The sequence below is a fragment of the Vulpes vulpes genome, chromosome 14 (assembly GCF_048418805.1).
Source record: "Vulpes vulpes isolate BD-2025 chromosome 14, VulVul3, whole genome shotgun sequence".
Lineage (NCBI taxonomy): Eukaryota > Metazoa > Chordata > Mammalia > Carnivora > Canidae > Vulpes > Vulpes vulpes.
In genome coordinates this window covers 123,790,986-123,817,823 of record NC_132793.1, presented here as the reverse complement: position 1 = coordinate 123,817,823, position 26,838 = coordinate 123,790,986, and the positions used below count along the sequence as shown (strand labels likewise).

Below are 26,838 nucleotides of genomic sequence, written 5' to 3'. Positions count from 1 at the left end.
ATTTCAAGAATTTGGTAAGTTCTCCAAATCATCATTATTCAATTAAGTACCAGGAGGTATTTTCAAAATCAAATTGAGTTATAACCTATACTAAAATAGAAGCTTTAAAATAAGTTGAAATCATAATTTTTAATTAATGATGGCCTTACCTACATTATTTAAAAGTAGTAAAAAATAAATTAACAACATATTGATAGTCAAAATACACAACAGAAACTCTTAGCTTTCCTTTTTTCTCCCTCCCTACCCACTCCAAAAGTTAGAAAGGATCTAAAGATTTAGTTTCTATCCATAAACTACATGTCATCTAATTTTCACCAAGTGACCTGAATCAGATGATGAAGGTAAAAATTTAAAAAGTATAAAGGATGCTCCAAAATCTATACTAGAATGATTACTGAGCCTATGTGTTCAGTTGAATCTGGCATAAGTAAACTTCCATAAAACCAACCTTTTAATAGAAAAATTGTTTTTGCTTATTAAATAACCACTTTGCTTTATCAAACATCTGCTAAAAGGGGGACTCCATAAGAGCAAAGATTTTTGTCTTTTTTTTTTTCCACTGCAATATATCCAGAATTTAGAAGAATTCTAAGCACTTAGTAGATTCTAAGTATTTGTTACATGCAGGAATAGTGAACACAACTCGTCAATTTGTTTATGACATTCAAAATAATATAAAATGTAAATCATTTAAAAGTAATATTTCAAGATTTCTTGACATTTGTAGTGTCATTGGTTTATCAATCTTCTGATTGGTTAGAAATTAATGTCTATGAGTGTTGTTACAGGGATAAAGAAATACTCTTACCTTCTTTTTCTACCCTAAAAACAAAAGTTCTTTGTGTTGTAACAACTTCAAATTTGTTGTCTCCTTGAACTCGTACCGTAGATATAGCAGAAAGGGGAATTATTCCTTTTGAATACTTCTCCTGTGTTGGTTTGAGAAAAAGATACACAAATGAGACAGATTAAAATGAAATTCTTATGCCCTTATCAGAAAAATGCTACAATATTTACAAATATTTACAAGTATATTATGCTTCTCTTTCATAATTTTAATCTAAAATTTTTAAATGATATACAAACAGTATATATTCTTAGACACACTTAACACCCAAGAAAGGAAAATATTAAAAGGCTCTTTCTTATCAGATTTCAATTTTCTCTTCTTCTGGGATTTAAAATTAAAAGGCAAAGGATCAAATACAAACAATTGTACTAGACCAGCAATATATAGTTCCAAAAACCAACGGTATGTTTTTTAACAATCTGGTCAAAATGATTTTATGGTGTTTGCAGACATCTGCTGGCCATAATGGGTAATGTAACTAAACTACTTCAATACTGCTGCTACTGCATATTGTGAACAAGAATATATCTCAAAACCAGACTGTCGGATTATGTCAGTTAAACATATTACTTAATGATTCTAATGAATATCTTATTATCACAACTGTCTCACTCTACCTTTAATTCCTCAACAAAAAAACAAATGAAAAAAGATGCATGTGGCTGTTTGCAATTGGTATATACCTAATACAATTTTGGCTGTTGGCAAATGGCCTATGCGTTTTACCATTTTGCTCAAGAAGGTCACTCTGAAGACTACTGGTAGTTTTCTCAGTCTTCCATTTTTCTGGATCCACCAAAACCATGAGGCATAAGGACCGCCTGACAATTTCAGCTATTTACTAAGGGTGAAATATTTACCAGGCCTTGTGTTAGAAAGAAAATTCAAATAATATTTATACATTCAAGGAGCCTCAAAGTGAAAAACTAGCTAATGTAATGAGAGAAAAGTTTAAAACAGAGTACAAACCATGGAAAATATGAGTACAAAGATGGGAATTCCTCATTTTCACAGACATAATGACTTTAGAGCCTGACCCAAAGAAACTTAAAGTTTAACCACAGATAACTGGCTGGGATGCCATCCCGGCTGCAAAGCTTTAATAACAGAGGCATAAGTAGAGATATAAGAGCAGCCAGAGCGTAAAGTCAAAACAGGTGAAGCTAGAAATATACATCAAGGACACATTATGGAAGGTCTTAAATATCAGAAGAGTTTGGATACATCTTTACAAGGTTTCTTCTACTATTCCCTTCCACAGAATGATTCAGGGAACTATTTCTTGGGGGGGGGGGGGGGTAGAACTCTCATTTTTTAGCAGATCCCAAGTATATGAAGCAACTGGTTAGGAATAAACTGTATTAAACCATTCCATGTGGAGAACAAATGCCAAGGTCATATTCTTCCCAGTGGTAAACTCCTACCACACCTATCAGATAGGTTAGGGAGAGTCACTATCAGCAGCACGGTGTTCTACTGGGAGGTTATCCTCTGCCCGTTGAGAAGATATACTATGCTATCATGGCATTCCCTCTTAGTTCTTTGGAGGTTTCTTCTCTTCTAATGCCTCTGGCTCCAATCTCCTATCCCTGACTCTATGTATGTATTAAAATCCTATGCATTCTTCGACATAATTTTTTTTTTTAATTTTTTTTTTTTTTTTTTTATTTATGATAGGCACACAGTGAGAGAGAGAGGCAGAGACACAGGCAGAGGGAGAAGCAGGCTCCATGCACCGGGAGCCCGACGTGGGATTCGATCCCGGGTCTCCAGGGTCGCGCCCTGGGCCAAAGGCAGGCGCCAAACCGCTGTGCCACCCAGGGATCCCTTCGACATAATTTTTAATGCCAATGCCACAAAGGCTTTCCCACCTCCCCTCACACAGTCAAAACTGAATACAATATTTGAACTGGAACTGAAAAAGAGTGGGCAACCTTATAGAAAAAGAAGGATGTCAGGAAGTAATTTCAAGGTAACTTTTCTTCTTGATTTCCACTTTTTTTTTTTTTTATCTTTTCTAAGGAAATCTATCCCTACTATTTTAACTACCAATTTTATGAGGAAAACTCTATAAAATCGGTCCCTTCCTTCCTTATACATTTTGGTCAACTCTAGACAATTCCTTACAAAAAAGTAACCCACTCACATGCCTATAATACTATCATATTTAACAAGTAAATACTCTAGGAGAATAATAGAGAAATAAATTTCCCAGGAGTGATCAAAATGTACTCAACAAACTATTATGTCACTTTCACCTCAGGAAGTTATAGTTTCTTTACTGGCTCATTTACAATCTATTATGAGATCTCAATAAATCCTGTAATTTTTAACACTGCAGAGTTGATTTTATATTTCTCTTCAAACAACACATTATAAAGACAATATAGAGGAGGGGGAAAAAAAGACAACAGGCTCAGAATGATTGTGTTTTTCAGAGTGTCAAATTTTCTTTAAGGACAGAAATTTCAAAGCACCCCTTGAATCTGTAACACACAGATATCTAGGTCAAGTCTGCCATTTATCTACTACCACTTTCAGACAATGAAATGACCACAGGGCAATTCTGCCCACAGCTGAGTGAAAATGGGGGTGAGAGAGATTTCCTGGTAGGTGACTAGATATCAAGGCTGGTGGGATGATGCCATTTTCATTAATACAATGAAAAAGTTCCTGCAGAGACACGATGGAGCAGCACTGAGGAAAGTGAGAGAAAACTAAGGAAATACACAGCTCTGCCCAGCCAAGCGCACCTCAGGTGGCCCAACACCAAAAGGCCCAACAACCACCAACACTGCACAGTCACCTGAGACAGTCGCTGTGGCCACAACTATGCTTTCTGTACACTGGACCTAAAATTCCTTCTTCCCAGTCCTCCAATACACCCTTGAGCAAGGTGAGTCACAAAAGAATCTGTGTCTTCTTTTAGAAAACATCCATCGCAATGTTTTCAAGTTTTGCCAAGATGAAACCAACCATCTCAATAGTAAAGGGATGGAAATGCCACAGAAAACAATTCGAATTTTTTAATTGTTAAGCTAAAGAATTTATAACCAATTATTTTAATGAACTTATCACAATTTCAAATGAAGGCTGCATCATTTTTATTGCATCATTACCTAAAAATGTGGCAGGCAGTCATCTCATTGCATTTCAGGTGATCTTTCAAAGGACAAACAGAATGAGTCCAGTTGGACACAGATACCAGAAATTCTCTCTCCCAAATGAGGATATTGATGCCACCACCAACAGAGCCTCATGGCACTGAAGCCTGTCTCACTCCTGAATAGTTCAATCAAACCCATCCCTGGCATAGAAACTGTCTCAACATTCAAATACACAAGCAAACTAAAAACATTAGCTAAGACAGAAAAACAGCTTTTAAAAAAATACTCATCCTATCATCTTGCAAACCTCAAAGAAGTGTGTTTAAACTTATTTGATACTTTTATCTGGATCACTGCAAGGTGAAACCAAGTAATTAATACTTCTCTAAACTTTCATTGTTCTTAGCATTGTAGCATGTAAATGTATGTTACTTTCTATCTAAAAGCATATTCTCTGGGATCCCTGGGTGGCTCAGCGGTTTAGCGCCTGCCTTCAGCCCAGGGCGTGATCCTGGAGTCCCAGGACCGAGTTCCATGTCAGTCTCCCTGCATGGAGCCTACTTCTCCCTCTGCCTGTGTCTCTGCCTCCTCTCTCCCTCTGGGTCTCTCATGAATAAATAAAATCTTTAAAATAAATAAATAAATAAATGCATACATACATACATACATACATACTTCTGGTTCTCTCATGAATAAATAAAATCTTTAAATAAATTACATAGATAGATAGAGTCACTTGCCTAAAGACAAAATTGTGACCACTTTTACATCAAGATGTTCAATGAGTTCTAACCTCAGAGAACCTTATCAGTTTCATCTCAAGTCTTCTTCATATATCATATTTCCCAATCAGAAAACCGATTTCCCATCTGGCCATCTCATTGTTCTCTATGTTACTACATCCTGTTCTCTCTAGTCTCTATGGACAAACATTCCTCTCTTTTCAACACCTGTGACAAATGAAATCTCATACAAGAAGCCCTCTTTGGTTTTTCTATACCCTCCCAGAGTACAAAGTAACCTCTCCTTGTATTGCCTACCTGTAGTATCCTTTTGTAAATATTCCTTAGTGCTCTCTAGGAGAAAGACAATTGCTTATTCGTTCTTATACCATTCACAACAATTCCTGTAGTTTGCAGAAGACACTCTATAAATAATTGTTGGATATATAATTTTTTAAATCCAAATTTTATGTGTCAAAGAAAAGTTAAGCAATGAACAGAAGGTTTCACCCATGCAAATGTTTTACACGTTGATAACCCAACGCTTGTTCTTAAAAATCGAATTGTTTGCTTAGTTTACTGAAGTATACCTTGAATATATATAAGACAATCTTTGAGAACTATAAAATGTACTTACTTTCTCATTATTGTAATAAGAAATGCTAAGGCCATCAAATTTCACCCATCTCTTCTGAAACATGCGTTTTCTGTAAAACATGAAAATGCTATTTTACATTCAAGTATCGTGAACTTGGATTTTAAATACATTTGTAATGTAACTGTGTCGAGCACACTATTTGTTGTTAAACAGTATATAAAACATTAGGCTATAACAATGTACAGTTTTGGCAATGGCACGTAGGAAAAAAACAAAATGACATTTTCTAATGAATTAACATAGGAATTGAAAACAATGATACTGTTGGGTTCTGGCACAAAAATAGACAAAGGTCAATGGAACAGAATAGAGAGCCCAGAAATAATCCCACACTTATATGGCCAATGCATCTACCACAAAGAAGGCAAGAATATACAATGGGAAGAAGAGTCTCTTCGTCTCTTCAATAAATAGGGCTGGGAAAACTGGACAGCTACATGTAAAACAATGAAATTGGACCACTTTCTAACACCATCCACAAAAATAAACTTAAAATGGATTAAACATCTAAATATGTGATCTGAAACCATAAAAATTCTAGAAGAGAATACAGGCAGTAATTTCTCTAACATCAGCTACAGCAACAGTTTTCTAGATATGTCTCCTAGGGCAAGGGAAACAACAGCAAAAATAAACTACTGGGAAGACATCAAAATAAAGAGATTTGTACAGCAAAGGAAATCAATGACAAAACAAAAAGGCAATCTACTGAATGGGAGAAGATATTTGCAAATTATTTATCTGATTAAGGGCTTAATATTGAAAATATATAAACAACTTACACAACTCAACACCACAAAAAGCAATTCAATTAAAAAAAATGGGTCGAGGACCTTAATAGACATTTTTCCAAACAAGACATACAGATGGCCAACAAACAAAAGATGCTCAACATCACTAATCACCAAGGAAGTGCAAATCAAAACTGAAAAGAGGTATGGCATTATGCCTGTCAAAATGGCTAGAATCAAAATGACAAGAAATTAACAAGTACTAAGGAAGATGTGGAGAAAAAGGAACCTTCGTGTACCAATTCCTCACTGGTGGAAATGTAAGTTGATACAGCCTCTATACAAAACAGTCTTGGAGGTTTCTCAAAAAATTAAAAATACAAATACCATACGATCCAATAATTCCACCACAGAGTATCCAAAAAAACCCACAAAAATAGGATTTTGTAAAGATATATGCAGCCCATGTTTACTACAGCTTTACTTATAATAGCCAAGATATGGAAACAACCCAAAAGTCTATCCATAGATAAAAGGATAAAAATGTGTGTACATATACACAGATACACATAACAGAATATCACACGGCCATAAAAAAGGATGAGATCCTGCCATTTGTGACAACATAGATGGACCTAGACAATATTATGCGAAGTACAATAAGGCTGAGAAAATATATTATGATTTCACTGTGGAATCTAAAAAAAATGAATAAACAAAAAGCAGAATCAAATCTATAAATACAGAGAACTGACGGTTGCCAGAGGGGAAAGGGTTAGGAAGATGGGTAAAATGGGGGAAGGGGGAATGGGAGATACAAGTTTCCAGTTATGGAATGAACAGGTTATAGGAATAAAAGACATAGCACAGGGACTATAGCCAATGATACTGCAATAGTGTTGTATGGTGACACAGATAGCTACACTTGTCATGAGCAGAGCATAATTTGCAGAGATGCTGAATCACTGTTTTACATCTAGAACTAATGTAACACTGTATGTCAACTATATTCAAGTAAAAACTTAAATAAATAAAAAATGATATTATTAAGGGTATTAATATGCACATTTACAGGTTAGTGCAAAATGAAGTTTGGTGAGAAACACTATCACTGCCCCCAGTTCCCCTAACAGAAATAATCCCTTAATCAAGATAATATAGGGGTGCCTGGCTAGCTCAGTTGGTAGAGCATGCGACTTTCTATCTCAGGGTCATGAGTTTGTGTCCCACACTGGGAAGAGAGTTTACATAAAAATAAATAAAAATTTTTAAAAATTTAAAAAAGATAATATAGGGGGATCCCTGGGTGACTCAACAGTTTAGTGTCTGCCTTTGGCCCAAGGCGGGATCCTGGAGTCTCAGGATCGAGTCCCACGTCAGGCTCCTGGCATGGAGCCTGCTTCTCCCTCCTCCTGTGTCTCTGCCTCTCTCTCTCTCTCTATCACAAATAAATAAATAAATCTTAAAAAAAAAAAAAGGTAATATAAACTTTCATCCTTCATCCTTCATTAAGCTTATAGTATGTATCTTATTTTACCTTAACTTTTGCTTTGGAGCATGAATAATATTTTCCCAAAATAACAAAGCTTTGTCAATTGGATTTATAGAGATAAATTACCTAATTTTGATCAAATGAGCTGAAAAAAGCCCCATATAAGAATCCTTTACAATCATCCAAAATTCATTGAAATATTAACATTTTTCAAAAAGAATCAGATGAAAGGCAAATTGCAATATAGATGATTATCTTTTCTGAAAATAAGAAACAAAGCAGAGTAATGTAATCATGTTTCCTATTTAGGTTTAATAGAAAAAACTTTTTCTGACTATATAAGGGAAAAGTAAAGAACCAATTCCCACTTGGTCTTGTTTTGTTTTGTTTCAGAGCCCTTCCCGGAAATCAGACAATCCTATTCTCTAAGTGGCTTTCTCTACTTGATGCAATATAGATACTTTCAGCTTTTAACAAAAATCATATATGAAAACTAACTTCCCGCTTGAATAAAGTCATTTCTAAGCATATATGTAAATAACAATCATGTCTACCTTTTCCATTTGTAGCTTGCTAACAGGTTTAAGATAAGGGATTAGTTTAATATTCTGTGATTTTCATAAGATTTAAAGATAGAAAAAGAACAACTGGAAGTGTGAAGACCTCGTCTTCCCTGCTTTTTTCTGAGCACCAAACACGTATCACTCAAGTGAAATACAGCAGGCCTCCCACATTGTTCTATTCAGCTTCACATAAAATTAGAGCAAACCTGATCAAATGGATAAAAGTTTCCAAGTTCATCAGTACAGACATTTCCATATACAAGCATCTGAATTAATTAAAAAGTAACAATAAAGACCTTGAAATCATAAACATAACTACTCAGCTTTCTATCATCTTTCCGCTTCCTTTTAACTATTCTTGGTCCATGTTTTCTTAACACTGAAACATGCAGTAGTTAGACATCTAGTTTTTAAAACCCAAGGGTTTTTTAAATTCCTTGCATTAAAAACATTAAAAGGTAAAGAAGTATTAAACACACAATAATTGCACACTGAACAAATTAATCACTCTGCACTCATTTAATGTTGATCCATGCCATACTTGAAGGCAGGTAAATATACATCTTCCCACACAATGTCAGCAATAATTCTGTGTATCAAGATTTTATTTTGGACTCTACCCACCTTACTTTGTGAATGGTGGTAAGCTGGAGCTCAATAGTATATATAATCTTCCATTTCAGAATAAAAACAGTCAACACATGTAGGGAGATAATTACCATTACCCTTCTATTCCCTTTGCTAATCACTCCTTCTCTTCCAGAGTTCCACTATACTACCTATACAAATATTCCTTTCCTGATGAGCCAACCCAAAGCAAAAGACAACTATTCTCTCTCAAAGCACACCTTTTCCTCCTAATACTTAATACAATCGCTAATATTGTGTGTATTTGTTTACTTGCTCAGTGTCTGTCTCCCATATCATACCTTATGCTTTATAAGGACAAACTCCAAGAGTGCTTCATCCTTCACTACACAATCAGCAACTAACATAGAAACATATATGGCACTAAAAAAAAAAAAAAAGAATTTGTTGAATGAATGACATAATTAAGTGTAGTCCCTTTAGCAAGATGACAAATAAACCTCAGTGACCAGAACTCAAGTAATTAGCATCTTAAAAAAAGAAAAGAGAAAAAAAAAAAAGGTTGGCAGAAGACAGGAAAACTTCTGAACACTCAAAATTAAATTCAAACTTTCAAAATCTGCCAAAGCACAGAGTGTAAAAAGTTTCAGAACCTGCTTTAATGTGTTTTACTTATTTACTGCAGGGACTTCTGGGTGGCTCAGCAGTTGAGCTTCTGCCTTTGGCCCAGGGTATAATCCTGGGGTCCCGGGATCGAGTCCCACATCGGGCTCCCTGCATGGAACCTGCTTCTCCCTCTGCCTGTGTCTCTGCCTCTCTGTGTCTCTCATGAATAAATAAATAGTCTTAAAAAAAAAAAAAAAAAAAGATTGTTTATAGCAGCCACTTGGACTCAACAAGCTTCCTCGGGACTCCACAGCCAACTGTTTGGGGTCTGAGGCATCACCCAGGAGTATAACATCCGTACCCAAGGAAAACTAAGGGAAGAGATAAAGCAGACAGTTTAGGGATCAGTGGTACCACCATCTGACTACATTTCCTCTCGGGCACTGAAGACAAAGGACACACTCTATCCCTAGCTCTGAGCAAAGCCTCACCCAAAACCTCAGCCTCTTTCAAACTCATTTTCCAAGACATTCTCCCAACCATTTAATTTTTGCAACCACCAGGTAACTATTAGATGTGTTCAGCCGTTTTAACTCAATATTCTTAAAGATTATTAAATCCTTCTAATAATCTTTGGAGGGATGGGTAAATAGGACAAATCCCAACCCACAGCAAAATGGAAGGAGAGGCCACATGGTGTGTAGCACCTGAGGAAACAACCATTTTACGTTGTTGAGACTACTCTGCAATCCTCTGATTAACTCTCTCCTTCTGCTTTCCATCTTTTATCCAGCCAGCCATCAAATCTGTGGGGACCTACTCCATGAGCACCATCCTCCTGCCATATTGCTACCTATCTCTAGACTCTTTCTTGCTGCCTGGCTCTCTCAGATGCAATTTTCTCCTCTTGAAATGCTCCCTGCCTGCTCCGGACATGGCCAGTTCCTTAGCCCTGAAACCTCAGCTTGAAAGCATTCCCTCCAGGTAGCCATCCTTGGTCAGATCCTAAGATCCCTTTGGTCTCCTGTTCCATTTCTTCACTTAATGACACCTAACAAATTGTGCATCTATGTATTTGTTTTGCTTCACCCATCTCTCATGCTAGATATTGAGAGATTGGAGTGGAGAAACCATTTCTATTGTGTTTATCAATATAAAAGCAGAGACTGTCACAGTTCCTAGCAATAAAATGTGCTTAATAAATATTTAATGAACAAAGGAACATATTTTTCACTGAAAAATGCTTACTCAAATTCGCATTATTTATAGAGATAATATAAACACCAATAAAATATTTTACCCTTAATTTCATTTTTGCTTTTTTCAAATACTAAAGATATTTATTAATATGACAAAATAAAAGCTTTGGAATCACAGAAAAACTAGAACTTATAGAAAGCTTGGGGGATCCCTGGGTGGCGCAGCGGTTTGGCGCCTGCCTTTGGCCCAGGGCGCGATCCTGGAGACCCGGGATCGAGTCCCACATCGGGCTCCCGATGCATGGAGCCTGCTTCCCCCTCTGCCTATGTCTCTGCCTCTCTCTCTTTCCCTCTCTGTGACTATCATAAATAAATAAAAAATTTAAAAAAAAATTTAGAAAGCTTGGAAAATTCATCATTAATATCTATGTATTTTTTAAAATATATTTTATAACACTTAAAACGTGCTTTTTAAAAAATGTATGCATTTGACATGTCCTTATTTAAAAATACAAATCAATCAATACGAAATGTTTCCAAAATTAAAGTTATATAAATATTATTTAATCTATTTTGCTCATTAAATATGTCAACATTCAATTGACTGTTTTCTGTAAGTTCAATACTGAATTCTAATAACTAGTAATTAAAGATAATAACTTACATTTATATCCCTTCTCATATTATACTCCTTTCCAGCAAATGGAAACTCAGATTTAATGTAGATAAACCCTACAAATTAATTAAAATTTCAGTGAAATAATAAAATGGAGAACTTGAGAAGATATTTTGTATTTCTAAAGGTCAATGTACAATTTTAAAATAAATATTGATGAATACTAAAGTTTTAAGAACTATCTTTTCTGTGCAAGGGCTATATATTTCTTTCACATATTTATATAAGGCTATTAGATATCAGGCAAATAAATAATAATTCCACAGGGATTATATAAAATTAATCTACTACACCCAATTAGAGGTTCCAACAGCACTTAAGACATTTACTCTGATGTAAGCTACTGCTTTTCCCCTAAATTTCAGTTAACAGCTCAATTTGCTTATCAGTAAATGTTAAAAATAAAGACATGGTATAAAATACAGTGTCATCCTGGCCTGTAGCACATAAATTAGATCTGAAATAATAATGAATTATTATAAAGAAATGACATTTTAAAGCCTCAATTTATTTGGCATAAGCTTCATAATAAAAACAGCAAACAGTATGTTGTGCTTTGTTCTCGGCACTGTTGCAAGCCATAGACAAATATTAATTCACTTAATCTTCCAAGCAATCATATGAGGTAACATTTTTATTCCCATTTTACAGATGAAGGCACCATAAGCCCTGGCAGGTTACATAATTTGTCACACAACTAGTAAAAAGCATATCCAGGAGTCAGATCTCGGCAACCTGGTCCCAGTCTTTGCTCTGAACCACTACGCCAAACAGACTAGTACGTTCGATAGCAAGGCATCCTGGACATCCCTTTAGGCAGCGATAACATTTGACCCCTACCCATTTTATATGAGTTCAATTTTGCCAAGTGCGTCAGAATTCCTTCAGGAAAAAAGGTAGAGTAGACATGAAACATATTAGCCTAGGTCTTATCCCATTTTGTTTTTAGGGTTCTGAAGGGAAACATTTCCTTAAGAAGCTTTTTTAGAATAATTTATAAGACTTGTGCCACGTTATCGAACGAACTTCTATAAATTCTTCCCTTGAGCTCTGGTATAGGGCAGCTGGTATAAAGTTTCAACTGCTATCATAAATACAGCCTTACCACCTGATGTCAGCATTTGTTGTCTCAAAACTGTATTTTAAAAACATTTTTTAAACAATAGTGTATATACAATTAAATCTGTATTTATGAAGTGCTCACACGGAGGTACTCCTGTTTCAATTTCATTCTTAAGTGTCAACAGGGTTGGGGGAGGGGTTTTTTGTTTGTTTTTTTAAAAATACTCAGTATTTTAGTTTTAAAAAATTCCCCCAATCAAACAAGTATGGTCACCTATGATATTAATATAAGGTGGCAGAGGTTACCAAACTGTCATTAAAAATGATACAACTCAAATGAACCTCAAAGGCACTAAGTCTAATTTATGGCTTTTTAAAAAAGATTTTATTTATTTGACCGAGCGAGCAAGAGCACAAGCAGGGGGGTAGTGGGGGGAAGCAGTCTCCCCAAAGAGCAGGAAGCCCAACCACATAGAGCCGGATCCCAGGACTCCAGGATCATGACCTGAGCCAAAGGCAGACACTTCACCAACTGAACCATCCAGAGTGCCCCAAATTTATGGCTATTATTAATCATCACAAGCATACTTCTCAATTATTGTAAACAGTATCTACTGAAAAAGATATTAACATGGTGTTCCATTTGCATCTGCCTTGTTTACATAATCCTGAAGAATTACATGCATATTTCATCTTATTCACTACTCTAGCTTCAATGTTTTAGAACTACCACAATTTCCAAAAGTGTAGATTTTTATCTAATTACTCATTTTTTTATTAAGCTAAGTAATTATTTTACCTACTCTTTTAAGTATGAGGCTTTTAAATGATGCAGTAGTTATGAAGTGTTTTGTAAGTACAGATACAAAAAATTATCACTGTATAACATACCAGTAGATTTTTATCTAATTACTCATTTTTTATTAAGCTAAGTAATTATTTTACCTACTCCTTTAAGTATGAGGCTTTTAAATGATGCAGTAGTAGTTATGAAGTGTTTTGTAAGTACAGATACAAAAAACTATCATTGTATAACATACCAGTACTATCTCTTCTTGGCCTTTTGGCTAAGATCAAATGTAAAATGCCAGCATTTTTCTATTCTAAAATGCAGGTCCTTACTTTTAAACAAACCAAAATGATAGTTTCCAAGATTCGGTGAACCCAAATAAGTTAAAGCCAAAAAACAAAAACCAAACCTCTCTGAAATCCGAGCTGCTATCTCTGCTATACCTAATTATTTCAATGAGAAAAAACAAATATTATTTTAACGTAAAATTCCAGGTGCCAAAAAACCTTTCAGAAGTCAATAACAAAGCATTCACTTTAATACATTACTACCAATTTTCATAATATTCATAAAAAGGATACATGACATGGTATATGAAAAGCTATGTCGAATGGCACACTATTTCATGCAGTCCTATTCTATAAACACACACACACACACAAACAGGAAACCAGCTTTAGTTAAGATGATTAGTAGAAAGTTTGCATTTACCTCTACTCTTCCCAAAGGTTCAAAGGATTAAAAAAAAACAAAAATAAATACCTACAAACCAACAATGACCAGAGAAGTAGACAGCAAGAACAATATTTAGAAACCAAGAAAGTAGAAGGAAGGACAGGAGCCTGACTTAGGAAGTTCCCAAAAGCTGATTGCTAAGCCTGTAACAGATCAGATTGAGAGGAAACCAATTTACCCACAAAATCTCAGAAAGCCTCAGGAGATGGAAGTCATCAAGTAACTCTGGAAGTGACTAAGAAGGAGAGGGGGTGACAAAAATAGGAAGATTTGTTGAAAGGCAACCTAAGAGATAAACTTGTGCCCCTCATTGCTCCATCCCAGAATCCTCCCTCCCTTCACACTGCTGGGAAAAAGCCCCTTTTCTTGCTCAATAGCAGAGCTTCATCCACTGCAGAAAACCAAACAGTCTCTGGACTGGAACACTCAGACATAACTGCAGGCAACAGGGAATATTCAAAACAGAAGAATAAAAAATTTGTGTCATAAATATTTATACTCAAAGTCCATTTTCTCCACTAAGCTCCCAAAAAGCTGTTTTACCATTGTTATCATCCTCAAAAAAAAAAAAAAAAAATTCATATAAGAGATACTGGCATGTGGACTCACCAAGGAAACATATTAAGAAAAGTCCAGCAAGATGATCTTACAAGAAATAAGTAACAGGACTCATCAGAACCTGTTCCAATCAGCTTTGTAGGATCTCACTTTAAAAATAAACAGCTCAGTGGTTTGGCGCCTGCCTTTGGCCCAGGGCGCGATCCTGGAGACCCGGGATCGAATCCCACGTCGGGCTCCCGGTGCATGGAGCCTGCTTCTGTCTCTGCCTCTCTCTCTCTCTCTCTCTCTCTCTCTCTCTGTGTGTGTGACTATCATAAATAAATAAAAATTTAAAAAAAATAATAAAGATTTAAAAAAAATAAAAAAATAAACAGCTCAAGGAGCGCCTGGGTGGCTCAGTGGTTGAGCATCTGCCTTTGGCTCAGGTCATGATCCTGGGGTCCTGGGATCGAGTCCCACATCAGACTCCCTGTGGAGAACATGCTTCTCCCTCTATCTCTCTCTGTGTATATCTCATGAATAAATAAATAAAATCTTAAAAACACTCAAGATTAATAAACCATCTGAGGAAAACACTCCTAAGGTAAAAAATGGGAAATGAACCCTTCCCCCCCACCCAAAGAAAATAAATAAAATTGAAAGAAACACATTCTACAGGGAAAGAAAGCCTCAAAAAAATATATTAAGATCTTCAGAGATAACAGAAAATATTCTGTCCATGAAACAATAACAGTAAGCTATATAAAATAAAGAATCAAAAGAAGGTGCTTTCTATATTAAATATAGGATAACGAAAAACAAAAGTGGAAAGAAGGTGCTTTCTATATTAAATATAAGATAACAAAAACAAAACAAAAAGAAAATACAATTGAAGCAACTTTCCAGAAACAAAAAATAGGACAGCTATACTTTTATCAACATTTCAGTGTGGGAGGTGCAACACCAAACTACCAAGAAAAACAAAGAAATAAAAGAAAAAAATCTCCCAGAACAAAAAACAGGCTACATATAGAGGATCAAGAATCAGATCTCTCAATATCAGCTCTGTAATACCAGAGACCTAGAAGATACGGATTGGTGATCTGAAGACAGTATTCTTTCCCATCAAGATGTCTGAACCATGATAAATTATCAGTAAGCATGCTTAGGAAAAAACTAACACTTTCAAATATTAAAAAGTTCAAAAACTGTCCCTCCTATCCACCATTTCTGAGGAAGCTCTAAGCAACATGGGTAGGCATGTTGGTGGGCAGACAATGACATGAGATTGAGGAAAAGCAAAAATACACAGCACAGAGAATTCCCAAAACAATGATGAAAGGGATCACAGAATGCTAACTGGACCACTGTGCAGCAGGCCTGGAGAACAACCAGCCCAAATTAAAGTTTCCTTAGGAGGCTGTGGGATGATGAAATTGATATGTATTTTGGGTACTTCAGAGATTTACAGCCCTTAGGAAGAATTTGGGGTGAATGAATAATAAGTACACACACACACACAAAAAAAGCAAAAAAGTCAAGAATTATAAATATCAGGAAAAACTAAAAATTTGCACAAATGAAATAAATATTAATCCTATGTTACAAAGCTCACATATGAACAGCATGCACACAGTCATGAGGGTATAAAACTCAATACAGATAGAGCCTAAATATTTTATGCAACTATATGAAAAGGATGATAGACAGGAACTGTGTCTACACCAGAAGGAGGGGTGAGAGACAGTAATAAAAATGAATAAACATTATATTCCATGGTAGTAGCTCAACAGATGATCCCTAACACTGAAAAGTGAGGGGAAAAATATAATCATGATGGGGTGCTTAGCTGGCTTAGTCTGTAGAGCATGAGACTCTTTTAGGGTCATGAGTTCAAGCCCCACCACAAATGTATGGAGCCTACTTAAAAAAAATTATAGAAAACAAATTTTGAAAAATATTATTAATATATACAAAGTAAAAAACAAAGAAACTACTAACAGGAAGTGGGAGGGGAGGAATGTTGCTACGTGTTTTGTTTTTTTGTAAACAAACCACATACAACTTTATGATACTTTAAACCACATGCTTTTACAATCACCAAAAACTTCACTTTAAAAGTTTAATGTGAAGAAATGCTTTCTTTACTTTGTATTTTCCAAGGTAAGAACTGACTAGAACTCAACATTATCAGAGGTCACCCAAAATAAAGTGATGCTCTTCTGAAGAGAAAGGAAACTGCGGTTTGTTGCGCCCCAATTCAGTGTCAGGCCCAATGTTACCTACTTTTCCAGATGATCCCACAGAGGAAGTCCTGACCCTATACTTTTATGTGGGAAACGAAGGTTCTGGGAAACCTGAGTCACAGCAAACAACCAACAGATGGCTTACAACTCTAATTTCAGGCTGATTCCAACACCCTCCCATTCATTTCTCTGCCACTAAACAGACTGAAAGAAATTAGTCATGTTATTTGCTAAACACTAGAACTCAGAAAGTGTTCCCTCAAACTACAAATAAAATACTGAAGCTTTTTATTTGCTCAGCAAAGTCTTTACCAAGGATGTGTGATTTGAGAAATGGCCAACTAGATACTTTTTATCAAAGATTTAAGATTCAGCTTGAAGTTCAACGCGGTGATTGGTCCCTAACACCAATCAGATAGAGACGTGTCAACTTTGCACTGCATTTGCTTTTCGCTGAAGGGCCAACCAGAGGCCAGCAGTCCCAGGAAACTCGAGGCTCTCCCACAATTGTGTACCAGGGTGAGGAATCGCTCCACACACAAGCAGCCTTGGAGATGTTGTGTATAAGCTGGGAAATCAATCACTGACAAAGGTGATTGTCAACAGGGAAAGCTCTGCTCTCCCACCGGCTCATGGACTACTGGCTTCTGGGTGATCTGACTCCTAACTCCTATCTGGGATTTGATCTTTTCTTGGTATTTGACCATTGGCCTTTTCATTCTCCTTAGATCTCTGTTCAACCTGAACAGGCAACGCACTGGCAGTTTCTCCCTCCTGGTTCTAGAACCCAACCTTGAGTCTCCAATAAAATAACCCAGCCAACTCCTGTTATCCACATGACAGACTTCAGTAACTCCAGCTATCACGTCAGTGCCTTTTCACTCCCACCAGCCAGAAAAGTATTTCTCCTAAAAATGCTGGTTAAAATCGTATCTGTTTTCCAAAGGCCAACTAAACTGCTACTTCCCCTGCCTAGAAGGTCTTTGAAGGAATGTTTTCTCAACCCCTCTGTAACTTCGCAATTCTATACTCTACCCTTGAGGACTTTTCAGTTTTATTTTAATTGGCTTCCTTTTCTCTCTCCTAAATGGAAGACACGAAAAAGGAACACACACATCTTGCATATCTCTGTATCCCTCCACTAATTCTTAAGCATATTATATATTTGAATTGCTGAGGGAGCTTCACATGTTCAGCTTCTGCTGTTCTAGGCTCAGATTATCACACAAGGCCTCTCCACGGTGAAAAGGTTAATTTGTTAGAGGTATTCAGGTAAGTAAGAAATAAAGTCACAAAACATATTCTCAAGTAAAATGTGAATGCCTCAAGATACATGGCAATTTTTATAAAAATGCTGGTGCGTTATATTGAACATACAAACATCTTCACAAAACAGCAAGTTAAAAATGCCCAAAAAAGGGGGGGGGGGCTGGCTGGCTGAATCAGTTGGGTGTCTGCCTTAGGTTCAGGTCATGATCCCAGGATCCTGGGATCAAGCTTTACATCAGGCTCCCTGCTCAACAGGAAGTCTGCTTCCCCCCCCTCCCATTGCCCCTCATCCTGTTCCTGCTCACGGGCTCTTGCTCTCAATAAATAAATATTTTTTTTAATGTCAAAAAGGTTCTTTTGTTGCATTATGCTTGGATATAATCACTATGTGCCTCTCCCAGAAGGGGTACAGCACATTCACCACATCTGCCTTTCTTTATACCAACTTCTAGGATTCTTCTTCTGAGTTACATAGTTGGGAAATGCTGAAATAAATTCTATCCAGTCTTCCACATTTGCACTCACTAAGTTTGAGTGAAGAGCTTCGGCCTATTAGTTACAGACAGAAAGTGGAGGGAGAAAGACTTGCCTTTTTATCCTCAAAACCCAGTGAGTTTTTAAAACAGGTATGTTTTTCATCTGCTTGACCTGTTTGAAACACTAATAACAGACCCAGGGTCTACATTTTATTAAGTTCCTTCCATACAATATTTGAAATTGATAGAATCAGGCGATGTCATAATTAAATCATTCAAATAGCTAAGTGAAGGTTCATACTTTAAGCACAACTATAAATGCTTTAGTATTTCTTCAGCCGCATGATGTTACACAATTACACTCTTACTAAATCTTAGGCAGTTTTCAAATACCATGCACTGATTCAGGACTGGCATTTCCATTACAAAAGCAAATAGATAATCTCATGTGAAATAAACTCAGATTATAAGTTTAATTATTTTGTTTAATGGCCCTCATGACTGAAGACAGTTTTAAACACTATTTAGAGAAGGATAACTGAGTGTGGTTCTTTGTTTTTAAACTGTGTTTTGATAAACATGTTTTTAAGAGGGAAACAGAACCATAAAAATAACACTGATAGTCCGTTGCAGTGTTAATGTACACAGTACTCTCAACGCACCTCCAGATTTTCAACCAATATAGTGTTTAGAGCTGTTTTTATTATAAAATCCTTACATATAAAAAAGCTGCCTATTTTTTAAAAATTTAAAGAAAAAATGCATCTAATGCTTGTTTTTTTCACTCATCTCATTCAACAACAAATAGTAAGAGCATCTGCCACACACCAGGCTACATTCTAGCTGTTGAGGATATCAGAGCAAACAAAAACCAACACAGATGACTATCCCCATGGAGTGTTCATAAAATAAATCATCTGTCACATGAGACTCACAGAGAAAGACAAAGTAATTAAGGGAGTTGCAGAGTAGTGGGGAGAGGGGTAGTGACAATCTTAACTTTAGTGTTCAGGACCTCAATCCAAAGGAGACATTACAGCAAGAAGAGAGGGAGAGAGGGTACAAGCCATGTTGCTCCATGGGTGAGAGCATTCCAGGCATAAAGAACAAGTGCAAAGGTCCTCAAAGAGGGCTCCTGCTTCTTACGACTTCTATGTTTATTAGAATAATAGAAAGTAGTTTCCCTATTTTGTAATCTATCCTGTTATAATTTTCTACTTGGGGTCCAGGGGTGATAGAAGAAGCTGGTATAAGGTTCTGGCCAACTCTCTAATCTGTTTTATGCCTAAATGGCCCACAGGCCAAATCTCACCCATTATGTGTTTATAAATAAAGCCTTACTGAAACACAGCCTCATTCATAGGTTTACATATTCTCTGTGGCTGCTTTCATGCTATAGCTGCCGAGTTGCTCATTTCCCATAGATATCTCAGAGGCTGTATACAGATTACAATATTTTTTATCTGATCCTTTCGAGAAAAAGTTTGCTGGGCAGCCTGGGTGGCTCAGTGGTTTAGTGCCGCCTTTGGCCCAGGGCGTGATCCTGGAGACCTGGGATCAAGTCCCACGTCAAGCTCCCTGCAGGGAGCCTGCTTCTCCCTCTGCCTGTGTCTCTGCCTCTCTCTCTCTCTGTGTCTCTCATGAATAAATAAATAAAATCTTAAAAAATATATTAAAAAAAAGAGAAAAAGTTTGCTGATACCTTCTCTCTGGAATTCAGAATGCCATCTACTGGAGTGCTACCTGCACCAAACAGACATGTGACCATGAGTTAAATAAAGCTCAGTAACCTCTACTTAAGGAGTAGGCAAGCATCATTTTGTCTAATTAATGAGCATCTTAAACATCCTTACAATAGCATACAGAGTCCAATTAGGAAAGGGAGAAATTAAGATTCTACTTCACTTCTGATCTAATAAACAATACATGCTTCTTGGCCAGTAACAAATACTTCTTTTCAAATCATAGCAATAAAATAATGGAGAAGAGTTTAATCTCTTGGTGATATAACAAGTTCCTTTAATTTTACAGTCTTCATTCATCCCGGTATCCAGGGGGAAAACTGTTAAGCCAGAAAACTCAATTATTTCCCCTAAAATGGAAAAACATAAATCTAGACAACTTACAGCATCTAACCCTAGGCAGATTCAGAATCGAAAGGATGGAAAATCTGAGTTCTGATAAAGAGAGAGGAAAAATGTTCTAAATGTCCCGGAGGTAGCCAATGATGGTGAAGTTTTTTCAGTGTGCCTGGAGCATAAACATATCAACCCTGCAGAGAGTGAGGTACCACCAGAGATCACGCAGGAAACCACAGCTGCTGGGGGCTCTATAGCCAGAGTCTGCTGAATCTTCCGGTGGTAAGTGGAGAAAGCACTAGGATCTCCCTAAACACTTCAATTTTACAGAAGTGAAAGATTTGAGAATATTCAAAATAGCTGTTTATGCCACCTGCTTCTACTTTTGAGTGCTTATTCATACCTTTGCTACTAGTCTATGTAGTTACCAATAATACTGATGACTGACTGAAAAGTAGTCATAGTTGACTACTCTGTCATCATAATGTAACCAGAAAAAAAGACAGGATAACTAAGAAATACTCTGTTTCAGTTTCTTCAATATCTAATTTGCTAAAAGAATGCAATGGTATAAAGTATTAACCGTATTAACCGTATTAACCGTATAATTACTAACCATAAAAGTATGAGGCTTTTTCACTTTCTTTAGAAATATAATATCTGTTTCCCACTAGTCAATTAATGCTTCTTCTGGTAATATTCTCCTAATAAAATTTATTGTAGGTCCAACCAAGGCTTTCTAGAAATGATGCACATTTTTGGGAGAAGAGTAAAGAAAACCAGCACATTGTAGGGACTCACCACATCAATTACCTAAACTCAAGAGGTTTAATCCCAAAATAACTTAATAATTCATGAGGAATATTTCATAATAAGTAAGTATTTCAAAATGACATTCAAATATTAGGACACCAGAAAACAATTCTAATTAAATATATCCCTTCCCAAATATTTCTCAGTAGTGTAAAACCCCTAGGGACAGAAGTTTCTTTATAAACATCTGAAATGATAAATGTTTTAAAAGTAAAATATTCAAGGGACTCTGACTTCTATGCAAAATACAAAAATCAAAACAATATATCAGTAACAGAGAAGCCCAAAATCTAACAATGATGTACTTTCCCTAACTACAATTAAGACTTGTATTCCCAAACAGAACACTGTTATAATATGAGCAAAAGCCAAACAGCGTGGGCGTAGTAATACCAACTCAATCTGTGTTGTTTTTCTTTGCCACAAATTGGGACACAGTGCATTTTAGTGTAATGTCAGAAACTAACATTAAGAATCTAGATGTGAAATTGCAACTTTCCGTTTCAATTTGCTGTTCAGAACCTTATCCCATCATTCCACATAGTACACTGCACATGTTCCTCCTTATGTCTAAAGAGCAACATTTGCAAAAGTGCACTGAAAGTCCCTAAAAACTGTGTGCATGGTGGTGGGGGGCGGGGGGAGGAGTAGCAGCAACCTAGCAAGTTTAGAAATGCATAAACTTGAACAGTTACAAATATGCTACTTAGAGGAAAAAAAAAAAAGAGTAACTACATACCCTTGAGGAGAGAGCTTGTCTAGCCATCCCGATTTAACTTTCCTTGCAGAGAATCCATAAAAACAGGCATAGGGAGATATTGCATTTGAAGAAACGACTGTGGACTCAGCATTTCCACTTGTTGAGCTTAATGGATAACTGTGTCTATTGACAGGGTCCACAGTCAATGCTTTCTGAGTCCTAGCTTTAGATGCCTTTGAGTTTTTTCTTCTTAAACTCTGAAAGCATTCTTCTACTGTTGAATATTCTGATTCTGAAGCAGAGTCTCTTGGAAAATTATTTTTGTCTTCTCGAGGTATCCAAATATCTTCCACTTTGTCTTCACTTATATTCTCCTTCTTGTTATCATATATGCTAAATGGAAATAAATGGTGTTAACATTTCAAAGTGTCATATGTCATTTAAACCATTGGTTACATTGTAAATTTATACAAATCACAATTTTTTTTTAAGATTTGTTTGTTCTGAGAGAGAGCTCACAAACTGGGGGAGAGGGAGGGAAAGAAGCAGACTGCCCTCTGAGCACAGGCTCCAGGCAGGGTTCAATCTCACAACCCTAAGATCATGAAACCCTGAGATCATGACCTGGGCAGAAATCAAGAGACCGATGTTTAACTGACTGAGTACCCAGGTGCCCTGAAATCACAGAAATTTAAGGTCAGAAACCTCTTAGGAGTTCAATTCACCCATCTGATAATTTCTTAAATTCCTTTATAAATATTAAATAGAAATCTCGAATTATACTAAGACATATTTGAACACTGCTAGAAGTATCATTTTTCTTATAGGTCATTAATCTGATCATTAAACCGATCATTTTTCTGGGGGATTGGATGCAGATCAGTAGTAAGGGTGGAGATTGACCATATTCTCTGCATCACGATTTCCCATCTTCACCAACACTATTATGTAGCCAGCCCACAGCTAGTCCCTGGGCCACATCATGAACCACTACCTCATCTATTTGGAGATACTACTTCCAAACCTGTTGCCCCTCTCTGGCTCTCTACTATTCAATTCCAAGAATTCTATGTTCTATCATAATGTAAAAAAACATTTAATAAATAAATAAATAAATAAATAATAAAATAAAAAATAAAATTAAAAAATAAAATAAAATAAAATAAAATAAAATAAAATAAAATAAAATAAAATAAAATAAATAAACTAAACTAAAATAAAATAAAATAAAAAGTGAGTATATCCAACTGGTGAAAGCTTTTGTACTATTTTACAACATCAATGAGGAAAAACTGCACCACAGTGTTGCCCAGAAAATGAAGAAGAGTCAAGGTACAATTAAAAGGTAAAAGCTGTATAACCTGTAATATTCACTGGAACACATTTCATAATAGCTAAGCATATTGCTATGGACTGAAGAAATGACAAAACAGATTCACTCATTTAGGTATAATAAAACTCATCACAAAGAAGTTTTTGCTAATCAATGAAATAGATACAGAGAGGGGTCAAATTACATCCTACGCTATACAGATACAGCATTCTAAAAACTGTTACTTCATTAAAAGAATGATTTAACCTGGCCCCTTCCACATTTTGCATTATAATACATTCATATCAAATGCTAACTGAAGGTCCTCAAATTATTTAGTTTCAATTTAAGAAAACCCACAACTGGGGGGCCAGGGTGGATCGGTCAGTTAAGCGTTCAACTCTCAATTCAAGCTCGGGTCATGATCTCAGGGTTGTGGAACTGAACCCCACCTCAGGCTCTGTGCTGGATGTGATGCTTGCTTAAGATTCTCTCCCTCCCTCTCTTCCGCCACCTCTTAAAAAACAGAAAACAAAAAAACAAAAAAAAAAAACTCACAACAATGTCAGCCTTGGAAAGGAAAGGATAAAAATCAAAACTAAAATGAACATTATGTAATATTGTAGTACACCAAATCCTAATAAAGCTGAGAAAACTAAAATTTAAGCTGGTGCCTCAAAAACTCTGTTTAATTTCATGTGTGATCCAAATAACTGGATAATTGTCAAGCCACTTGCCAATGTTGAACTTCCAGTAAAAAGAGTATGTTACATTTATAAAAATTCTGCACCTCAGTCATATTTTTTGTACTGCCCCTTTCATCCTTCATATTAACATAACTTCTCATCTTTAACATGCAGTTGAGGGCACCACGTATCTGCAATTTTGGAACAGGAAGACTGGTTTCAACCAAGAAAACAAACTGCTGCAGAATATCACTATGCACTCAATTTACAGATTCTAAATTCAATTATTAATTGAATTAATATGAATACTGAATTAATTGAATTGGCATTAATTGAATTAATGCCAATACTGAAACATCTAGAAAGATTTGAACTTACCAATGTCAACTATTTTCTTAGATATATAGTATGAGCAAGAATCAACACTGTATAACATTTATTCAAAAGAATTAATCATCATCAGCCATGACTCGTACCTTGATTTGATGAGAAAAGAGTTTCTTTCAGTAATTCTATCCCCTTTGAGTGTTTCTTCATCGGTCCAAAATTCATTCCTTATAGACCTCTTCTATTAAAAATATACATATACAAAAATTTAAAAAATAAAAATAAATAAAATAAAAATAAAAAATATACATATACACACACACTTTTTTTAGAATAGCAATATTCTATAAACACCCACAATATCTAAGTTTAGTTTTATTACAAAAATGTCTAACTGCTTAGATCAATTTTGGTAAAAGTAACTTAACTAGTGAGACTATATTTAAAAAAGGTCTTTTGATGTCTTTTCCAATATTATATTTAAACCATTAATAATTTATCATTTCAATCAAGAAAAACAGAAGATGCCAACCAAGAACAAAATTTATTTACTGTTACTTTGCCACTTTTTGTCTTCCAACTCCTCTTCTATTGCAACCAGGAAATAAAATACAAAAAAGAGCACAAGCACTTCAGAGGCTAATAAAAATAATTAAGATATGTAAATAGAAGTAGATATTTGGGTATAAGGCAAAAGCAAAATCAAGGGGATTTTTGTTTGTTTGCTTTTGCTTTCTCTGGGAGTTTGTCTTTAAACTAACTTATCTTTTGGAAAATTCTGAAAAATGGAAAATTCCGAAAATCCAGCCATCTGTATTCCTGAAATTGAACATGTTTTTATGAAGTATAAAGAAACACATTCACCATGATTTTACTGAACAGAATTTTACTGACTAGAAATGTCTCCCTTCAATGTAACTCATTCTTAAAAAAAAAAAAAAAAAAAAGTAACTCATTCTTCAAACACTTTAAAGGAAAATGAAGAGGCAAATATAAACAGAGGTGCAAACACTTGGATATGGAAAAAATGAAAATGTATGGAACTAACCTTGGAATTTTCTAGTCTCTGGAAGAGAAAGGTCTCTCCATAAGGAAAAATGGAAGATGAATTTTCCTCATTTGAATCTTTTGGAGAAATGATAGAATGAGAATGAAAAGATGTGAATTATGTGGAATATTATTTTTAAAGGTAATTGTTTAATTATTTTATAGCCATATCACAACTTATATAATCTTTCTTCTCTGAGAGTCCAAAATTATGCTTTTAATTTTCACCCCCAAATCAACTCTTCCCATGGTCTTCTTGATGTAGCACTCACTGTGTATACCTCTCATTTCACAACCAAAACATATTACTCACTATTTCTTAAAGTGTGATGTGTCATATATGTCCTTGTTAACCTCTAAAACCCATGTTAATATAACTATGCACATTTTCCACATATGATCCAAACAGTAATGATGCCATTTATAATGTTAATTCCTAAATAAGACAACAGTATTAGCGGCAAAAAATGAGTATTGGTCTACTGTCTGCCAATTATTAAAAGTTCACCAACATAACAGCGAGGTATTATATTCAAAATACCAGAATCCACTTAATATAATCTAACATCACAGCCAATAACACACCCGTAAAAAAGTTATTTCAAGAGAATTTCTACTGTCTATGAATTATACAGATTTATAAGAAAGAATTTTCAACACTTGCAGTTTGTTACAACAAGAAAATTTTAAAGGGTCAGTAACCCAAGTGTTTGCCATCTTATTGTTAAGAAGAATGTTCCTGAACTTATAGAAACAGAATTTTCAAAAAGAAAAGCCTCTGTCAATGACCAATTTACCTAAGTAATGTCAGCCCTTTCCAGTTACCATGGTAAAATCACTTTCCATAAATCTATGTCCTGTAGCTCAGACTGTCAGAAACCACTTTTTAGCTAAATGCCTTCAACTGTGGCTAATGATAAATGAAGCCTTGTGCAAAAAAAATCTTTTTACAGTAGTATATGCAGATGTTTAGGAGTCTAAGTATATATTACTATCTTTTATTCACTCATCTTTAAAAGTATCTAAGGTATTATGAACCCTAGTAGAGAGTTATTCTCATTATTCTCTATTCCACAGGTGGGCTTTTTTTTTAATCACAATTTTCACATATTTAGGATTGTCAAATGAGTGCTAATTTACAAAGACTTTAAATGCAAAGACTCACTTTCCTGTGTCACAGACTTTCCAGTTGAGGTAGCAACATTTCTTCTCTCACGGTAATAGCTTAAAGCAAAGGTGGAAAACAGATAAATTAAAATAGATAAGCAAAAATACTTAAGTTACTATTTCGAGTAAAGGATGAATTATAGAGACAAACATTCTTCTAAGTAGAAAAAAACTACTATTCAAAAATAAACAGATTTTGACTGATTTTAATTAAATAGAATGGCTGAATTCCATAACTTTTTTTCTAAATAGCCTTGAAAAGACTTCACTAGGTATTACAAGTATTTGCCTCACACATTTATAATTCACAAAAAGTAAACGAATGAAGTTGCCCAATGCTAGTATGTACATTGGAATTCCAAAACTTCTAGCCATACCCCTTGTGAGAAACTAAT

At 35.4% G+C, this 26,838-nt stretch overlaps 1 protein-coding gene across 11 annotated transcripts in view; it reads right to left on the bottom strand.

The window, feature by feature from the left end:
- The window catches only part of ARAP2 (ArfGAP with RhoGAP domain, ankyrin repeat and PH domain 2), a 188,018-nt gene that overhangs the window by 137,530 nt on the left and 23,650 nt on the right, over nt 1-26,838 (bottom strand). For 7 of the 11 annotated variants that reach the window (XM_025997529.2, XM_072737910.1, XM_025997521.2 and 4 more), the window contains 6 exons: nt 26,442-26,500; nt 25,278-25,354; nt 24,379-24,470; nt 21,944-22,297; nt 5,320-5,389; nt 812-932 (listed from right to left, as the gene is read on the bottom strand). In XM_025997529.2, the coding sequence (XP_025853314.2) occupies nt 812-932; nt 5,320-5,389; nt 21,944-22,297; nt 24,379-24,470; nt 25,278-25,354; nt 26,442-26,500 (773 nt within the window). Of the gene's footprint in view, nt 1-811; nt 933-5,319; nt 5,390-9,055; nt 9,138-20,015; nt 20,057-21,943; nt 22,298-24,378; nt 24,471-25,277; nt 25,355-26,441; nt 26,501-26,838 lie in introns of those variants that run through there. The other 4 variants (XM_072737914.1, XM_072737913.1, XM_072737915.1 and 1 more) reach the window with 3 other exon arrangements.